This window comes from Marmota marmota, unplaced genomic scaffold, assembly GCF_001458135.2.
Source record: "Marmota marmota marmota unplaced genomic scaffold, marMar, whole genome shotgun sequence".
Taxonomy (NCBI): Eukaryota; Metazoa; Chordata; class Mammalia; order Rodentia; family Sciuridae; genus Marmota; species Marmota marmota.
In genome coordinates, this window is record NW_025999977.1 from 49,018,548 (window position 1) to 49,026,879 (window position 8,332).

Here is an 8,332-nt window from a genome sequence, read left to right on the forward strand (position 1 = left end):
AAATATGCTGGCTACAATTATGCCTTGTATCCCTAACCTTTGAAAGGCTTGGCTTTACATGTCTTACTGAGTCCTTCTGTGGAGGTTGTAAACAGTGTGTAATGTCGATCTTTACAGTTAGTCTTGGTAAAGTCTATCTGTTCATGCAGGTTAAGAAAGCCTCGTTCAGAATGAATTTTGTATGTGCCTCTAAGAAAGTTTCAGGTTTACTGAACACAGCACATACTTGAGTGGGTCATTTTCTTTGACGACATAAAAGGTCCTTATTCTAGGCACCAATCTGTTTCTAACTCAGCAGTTATAGGGACTGGATTTATAAGTCCTAGTGTATCGGCATCAAGTCTGAGGCCCTGGAAGAGGTCCTGTGTGTGTATGCATAAAGAGCATGCTCCTGTTTGCAGAATAGATGTGCAGAGAGTTTCAGAAGCCCAGGTGGGGGAGAAACCCATTCTGTGTGGGGGCAAAAAAGAGGGTAACATTTGAGGTGGTCCTTGAAGGAGATGCAGAATTTTCCCAATGGACAAGGGGGAGGAAAGGTCCTCCAGGGAGGGGAATCATCAGAACAAAATCACCAAGACCCCAAGGGGATGAACCAGTTAGAGAATAAATGTTAATCAGGTGCTAGGAAAGGTGGTTGGGGTGAAATGGTGTTTTCAGATGATTTCCTTAGGATCTTGTGATGCAAACCCATAAGAAATCACTCCTAACCCCATCCCTAGCCCAGGTTTCACCCATAATTCCAGACCCTACTTCCTAGGGACATCTGAAATGTGGCCAGGCCAAAACCAAAGATTCTCATTGCCTAACAAGCCTGTTCCCGTTTTGAGTTCCTGCCGCGTGCTTCCTCATTCTCCCGCCCAGTGTAGCCATTAGCCTAGAACTGTCATCCCTGGAACTGTCTTCTTCCCTGGTCTTCACCCTCAGATGTGGTCAGTCAGGTTGGTCCTCCTGTCCATCTCCGTCTGCTCTCCAGGCCTGCTGCTATGCCCAACTGCACACTCTCAGAGGCTCTCGTTCCTGCTTCTTTCTGGTCCTTTTCCATATTAACCACATTCCTGCTAATGATCTTTTCCACAAGTAAAAGTCCCCGGGTTCCTAATGTACTGCGAACCCACCCTGCATCTTGCTCTGTGTCTCCAACAGCATCTTGTTCTTTACACCCTCAGCTGTCATCATCCTGAAACAGACCTAGAAATTTCTCAAGAGTATCCACCGCTTTCTACATCTGTTTTGTCACTGGGGGGTTTTACAAGAACACGCCTCACACCGTGACGATGGGCTATCTCTCTGTCTTCCCATAGACCCTGAGCTTTAACAGAGAGACCAAATGTCTTGTCTCCAGGATTGGAGTGGCACATAACTGGCATGATTACAGCCAGTCCGGTAACCCTGGCACACATCTCTAATTAACCATGACATTTTTTTCTTGATGAACCTGTAAGTGACCCCCAAATGACTCCAACCCTGTGTCCTGACTGCCTCCATCAATTTATATGGCCCATCAGTCCTTTATGATAAAACGTTTAACATGCCAGGATTATGCCTACCGAAAAAGTTTACAAGTGACCTTTTGTTAAAAAAACAGAACTTGGATAATAACCAAATCTGGTACACGTAGGGCACAAACTTAGGAGTTTAAAATGAGTGATTGTTTTTGCAGATAGATTCTTTCTTTGCCAAATAAAGAAAAAGCTACAGGGTATGCATAATTTAATATGACCTATATAAATTTAGTTTTCATGCACTGCCCAAATTATAAATAACTTATTCCCAGGGCACAAAAACTGAAGAAACTTGCCCAAGTTCATGCAAATACTAAACAATCAAGAATGGCGGAAATCCAAGTGTCCACCTTCATCGGTTGATAATCTTAACAATCAGCCTTAACCGTCTTCTCAAATGTGACAGACTTGCAGCTCCAGAAGCTCCCTGTTTAGTGAAGGAGACAATTTAACTTGGTCACTAAATCCTCCAAGGTTCTGTGATTGGGAATGCATGGGCCGTGGTTCTCACTACCTGGTAAGGACAATAAGGTCAGAAGAAGCTTCTTGGGGTTGGAGAATTTCAGTTGACATCTCCCCTCCCCCCCAAAAAATGTTAAGGTTTTGCCAGTTAAACAACTGGGGAGAAAAGCATTCTGGAGACATTAAATCAGGTTTATAAAATCAATTAGTAAATCTCCACTGAGGACTGAGTAGAGGCCCTTGTATCCTTGCACTTGGCTATGAATATAAGACAAAAAGAAAAATCAAAGTCTTGAGTATTTGTCCCCCAAAGTAAGTAAAATGTACAACTGCAGTATAGTGTAAAAGTTAATAATGGCTACAATCCTGCAGAACTCTCTAGAAGCCCAGGAGCAACTCACCAGCACTAGGGGTTGGGAAGCCTGTTGATCATTTTTGTTTGATTTCTGTGAGATGATGATGGATGGACAGAGTTACTAGGATATTAACAATGCACTGTGCTTTCTCCTAGATGAAAGGCTGCATAAAGGTGTTGAAGGAACAGGCCCCAGACAGTGTGGAGGGGCTGCTGAACGCCCTCAGGTGAGCCAGCCCTGGGGAGGACTGACATGGGGCAGCCACCCCTCCAGATCTGTTTCAAATGTGGACGCTGCCGGGAACAAAGGGCTGGAGCACTGAGCTTACCTCCTTGCATATTTTAACACATTTAATCTTCCCAACAACAACCTCTTGGGCAACACCATTTTATCATTCCCTTTTTGGAGGGGAAAACGAGATTTAAAGGAGTCAAATTACTTGCAAACCTCACACAGCGTGTGAACGAGCTAGGCTCTAAACCCAGGTCTGGGTGACCCCACAGGTCATGGTCCTGACTCTTGGCTGGCCACCTTATGGTTAGTGGGGCTCCTCAGAGGGAGAGTCTCTGGGTCCCCCTTCCCTCCTCTCCAGCGGTTCCCTCACCTGGCTGCAGACAAGGCTGCTGTGGGTTATGTCTGAGCCAGACTGCATGAGTCAGATCTCTGGGCCAGAGGCTCAGGCATCTCTTTTGTTTATTTGTGTTTGTTTGCTTGCTTGTTCTAAAGCTCCCCAGGTGGTTGACAATGTGCAGCTGCAGAACTGAGAACACCGCTAAGTATTTGCCCAGCTGTAGCTCATTCCAGCTTCTCACTGCTAACAAGTAATGCCCCAACACCTCTTCTCGTCCCAAGGACACGTCTGTTTAGGACCCTTCAGGGAGGGGAGTCTCATTTTTTAGCGGTGGCACCTCTACAGGAGTTCATTGACTCCTGCCACCGTGCAAATCATCCAGTCCCGGATTGCCATCAGGAAGGCTTATGCTCCCTGCTGCCTTTTCTTTAATTTCCCTAGTTCCACTTATGTACATACAGCAAGTGTTCAGAAGCAGAAGTGGAAGGGATCAGGGCTCTTTCATCTGTGTACAGTGCTCATGTTTTATGCCCCAATCACATTGTGCCATTTAATCATCCCAACTCGAAGACACAAGGCTGACCTATTATCCTCATTTAATAAATGAGCAAACTGAGACACACTTAAAATGACACTGATGTTGGTGCTGTTTTTCTGAGCTGCTCAGTCAGAACCCATCATTCTTCAAAGTACATGTATTGATAGAGAGCCCTTCCAATTCCACGAGTTAGCCAAGGTTTTCTCCGTTGGTGCCCACTTCACACCAGGCTGGCTTTCTGTACACAGTAAGAAGACTTTAACTTCTGAATTTCCTGAACTTTTTAGTTTCATTCAATCAAGGAGAACTTTCTCAAGAGCAGGGTGCTGTGCTAGGTTGGGAGTCCCATCTGAGTGTTGGAATGGGGTCTCCTGCAGACACATGATGAGATGAAAGGAGCACAGGCTGCCAGGGCAGCCAGACCCAAGTTGAACTTAAAAGTAGCAAACTGTTCACAAATCAAAATCATTAGCTTTGAGATCTGTTTTCTCATCATATTAAGGCCATTATCTCATCTGCAAAGTTATTGTGACTAAATAGAAACTTCTATGGGATGCCTAGGACATGGTTGAGACTTTATCTTGTTAATTTTTTTAACTTCCTTTGCACAGACAATTTCTACATAAAGTTATGGGGAAACTGTACATTGAAACCCCCCTCCCCAGCCCCCAGGGTTTGTTCATCTGCGTGTGTGCCCCCTGGTGGTGGGAATGAGGACAACCATCAACATTTTCAGTTTGGGGAAATCCATATGTTGAAATTTGTGACAACAGGGATATGTAAAAATATGTCACAATGAATTCCACTCTTTTGCATAATAATAATGCACCAATAAAATTAATTGAAAAAAGAAAATGGGGATAACTCAGTGGTCAAAAATTTATGCCCTTGAAAAATGAGGTGGATTGCATTTCCTTTTGTAATTACTTGATTATGCAGAAGATCTACTTAGTTTAATAACTGTCATACAAAATCCCTTTGGAAGGAAAGATCAGATAGATATTAAAACTCCCTGAGGATGCCAGGAAGTGTGCTCTCTGTCTAAAGAGGTGAGCCCCTGTGTTTGATTTATCTCAGTGAGCTTCCCAAGGTAAGGACGGGGATGTCATTAGGGAAACTTTCTTGGACTCCTTATTACACACTGACCTCCACCTTTCTGTCCCCACTCAGGTTCACTACAAAGCACTTGAATGATGAGTCAACTTCCAAACAGATTCGAGCAATGCTTCAGTAGAGCACTGCTCAAAGAAGAGGATCTATGTGCTGACCTCAGAAGATGTATATGTTTACATAATTTAATACAGATTGATGTTAATACTTGTGTATTTACATAACCGTTTCCTTCCTGTCACTGAAATATATGGACCTTAATTTGTATCCTGACTGACTCAACCCAGCAGAGCATAAATTGACTTGAGAGCCTTACCTTTGATGTCTGCAACAAAACCCCCTTCTCCAAAGGCCAATTTGGAGATTTTTGATCTTTGCTACTGGAGTCCTTTAATGACACCTGTAACAATCAGAAATTCCTAATAGTTTGTGGTTGTGTTATAATTCTAGATGTGTTATCTCTCTGGGAAGTAGAGCTTATAGAAACACAAAGCATTTGATTTCCTTTGTCAGCTCAGCTACAAGAAATACAACTGTTATCCTGACAGAGGAAGAGAGAAATCCAGGAAAAGAAAAAAATGCATGTGGAGAATCAAACCCAAGTGTTCTGAATTCAGCACGCCCCCTCTCCTCAGCCTGCAAACTACACGTGCAACTCTTCCATTTGCACCTGTTTTATTAATCAGGATATTCACTTTCTGTCTGGGTTCGTGTCCCTCTAACATACCCTTTTACTTTTGCAAGAGGAAAATCACCTGTATTTTAATTGGATAGTGAAGGAGCATGGGGGTAGAGAGATGCGTTCTTACAGCTGGACTGAGAAAGGTGGTTGTCTTTAGAATATTCATGAGAGGTGGCACCAGTCTGCATAGACCCTCTGCATACAGGGACAGAAACATAAGCTCTGACTTTGAAGTCATAGGTAAATTAGCTGATCTCTGTTGTCTCCAGGTCTGGGGACACAGTTCCTCCTGTTAGGTTTCCCTGTCTTCTACCCACGTGGACCATTCATGTGGGAACAGAAGTCTAGGATGTGTTTTTAGTTATCAAAAAACTGGGGGAATTTAGAGGAAGAAAATCCACATTTCTGGTTACCTGGTTTTTAAGAGACAACTCCTTCTTGCTCACATTGCCAGATTGTTGCAGTGGGAAAACTCTGGTCTAAGTACCTGGATTTAGTCCTTGGCTTACTAATGAAACGTAGTATGATATTGGGAAGTTTTCTTAGCTCTCTACATCTCAGCTTCCTCATCTCTAAAGTGGGCAATTAAAACAGACAATCTCCAAGAATCCTGTTAGTCTAGAAGCTGATAAAATGGCTGGCTCTGCCGTCCTTCTTCCTGAGTAGATGCCAGTCAGCATTGCCCCACTGACTGCCAACGTTACGAGGCCTATAGTCATTCTTCTGCAGAGCAGAGCTAAGTTAGAACGAAATCTTGGAAGCCTATCCTGACCTCCAGTGGGAAAATGAGAGCCAGTGTATGTGGTCATCCAGGATGGCTCCAGGTGGGGCTGGATACCAGGATGCTTCCCTCCTGAGTCCACAGTCTTCCTTTTCACCATATGGCCTGTGAGTTTATTCTATGGGATGGGACTGGACCATTGTAGAGAAGTACTCAGTCCGGCCTATTTCCGCCAGAAGAAGAGTTGCCTAAACAGGAAGTGAATGATAATCCTGGATGTTGGGCCCGGGTACATCAGGGTTTGGCATCATTTGCAACATTCCAAGGAATGAGATACGTTTGCTTTCTGGACTTTAGTGCCCAGCTGACTTTCCCTTGTATATTTGGTACATACATACATTTATGTTGTCCAAGAAGAGGGGACAAATGCCTGTTTTGTTTTGTCTTAACAAAGAAATGCAGTCAAGTGGCAGGAAATAGTCCCTGGTCTATGGGTCAATGTCAGTCAACGGACGGAGACAAGGCCCTTTTCCTTAGAGTTGTTCAATAAGCATGGCTGCTTGGATGGAGCTTCTCTCATCAAAACAGAAAAATACTAGATGGACTTCAAGAGCTTTTCAGAACCTAGGAATTCTAAAACCCCGGAGGAAGCCAGAGAATGTGGTAATGCAGAATGAGCAAAGTCCTTAAATATTCAGCCTAAGTGACGTCCTGCATGGCAGCCAGGGCTTTGTGTGGACAGACACTGCCGAGCCCTGGAGTTCAGAGTTCGCAGTGCTTATCATCACTATGAGCAGATTAAAGTTTGAAGAGAAGAAAGGACTTGCCCGTCACCATGGGGCTCTTGAGGCACAGACCCAGGGACTTGAACCCAAGCCATGTGTCCACACCACAGCTGCCTCTCAGCCAGCTAAATGAAAAAAAAAAATGTTAGGGATTATCTGTCAAATATTATATATATATATATAAATAGTTGAGCACATTTATAATTTTTAATTAGACTTTCTATCAAATGGGACCAAACATATGTATGGGCTGCTGGCCTGCTTCAGTTTAGCTGGGCCACCTTGTCTCACAGTTGAGACTCAGCACACGGATTCTGGGAAGTCCAGGGTCTGAATTGTTGCCTCTGATCATCAGGAGGACAGGCTAAATGTCTGTGATCACTACCTGGAGATGGGCCTCGAGGTCCACCCCAGAGCTGCTGTGGGAGACAAATTGTCTTAACAGACTGTCCTCCAGGCCTCAGGAGCCCTTGAACAATCAGTTTGTTTGTGCTGCATGCACACACGTCCAAGACTTGTGGGTGGGTTAGGGGAAAATGCTAGTGACAGTGTCAATGTCAATGTTAACTATCTTTCATATTTGATGTCTCATAGTTTTCAAATAAACAGTGTTTTCCATGACTCAGATATTTATTTTGGGGCAAACAACAACATAAAAATTATGTTTCTCATATACATTCCTGTTCTGGCATTTTAACTCTTTTCTAAGAAAACTTTTATGTGCCACGAGGAATTAATGTTTAAAAAAAAAGGTAGAAATAGATGTTTTGAATAGTACTGACCCATTGGGTCTGGAATATTACCCAGAAAGAAGATCATGGATATTATCTTTTAATTATTAGTTAATATCATGCTCCATCAATATTTGCTCTTAGTCATCACCATTATATCAAGACATTAAGGATAGACCTAGAATTTTGATACATCATCACATTTAAGGAAAAAGAATCTCATTCTTTCTCAAAAGAAAAATAAGGACCACAAATCTTGGGATTCAGTTGTGCAATAGAGTTCAGAGACTTCTCATTCATTCTTGTATGCTAGATAGCTACAGGAATTTTATTTCAAGAGCATAAAACTTTAGACCCCAGTTTTCCCAGCACATCTGTAAAGGCTGTTGCATACCCAAAGCTGTTTTAAAGTTGTTATATGTTGTTTGCTGAAGTCATTGTAATTTTTTTTTTGCCTGCTTTGCCTCTTTTTGTACAGAAGTTTTGAGTGTGAAGTGAAAATTAAAGTTTGGTACATACATATATTTTAAAAAATACACCTTTATGTTATATGACATTTGAGGTTAAGTGTGTGATAAGTTTATGATGACTTAGATCTTTGCTAAACCTGCTCTGAGGAAATCACACCAGCTGCCCTTTATCTCCCTACACCTCAGTGTCTTCAAGTGCAAAATTCAGTTCCAAAATTGTGCTACTCATGGTGTCATCTATCCCTTATTCATTTCAGCAAGGACCCTTCATTATAAAAAAGACAAGATTACTATCTAGAGTTGCATGAGACCTCCTTGTCCAGAATGCCAAGAAGCCCTTTTCTCTTTCTTTTGAGTGCACTGGCACTTTATGGATTTGGGAACATCAGCAAAAAAAAAAAATA

At 42.7% G+C, this 8,332-nt stretch overlaps 1 protein-coding gene across 2 annotated transcripts in view; it reads left to right on the top strand.

Moving 5' to 3' along the window:
* Positions 1-7,985, top strand: part of Cyria (CYFIP related Rac1 interactor A) — a 57,272-nt gene extending 49,287 nt beyond the window's left edge. Inside the window, exons 10-11 of one of the 2 annotated variants that reach the window (XM_015479956.2) lie at positions 2,476-2,546; positions 4,600-7,985. In XM_015479956.2, the coding sequence (XP_015335442.1) occupies positions 2,476-2,546; positions 4,600-4,663 (135 nt within the window). In that variant the 3' untranslated portion in view covers positions 4,664-7,985. Of the gene's footprint in view, positions 1-1,301; positions 2,451-2,475; positions 2,547-4,599 lie in introns of those variants that run through there. The other variant, XM_048804786.1, reaches the window with a different exon arrangement.
* Positions 7,986-8,332: the final 347 nt, after the last annotated feature.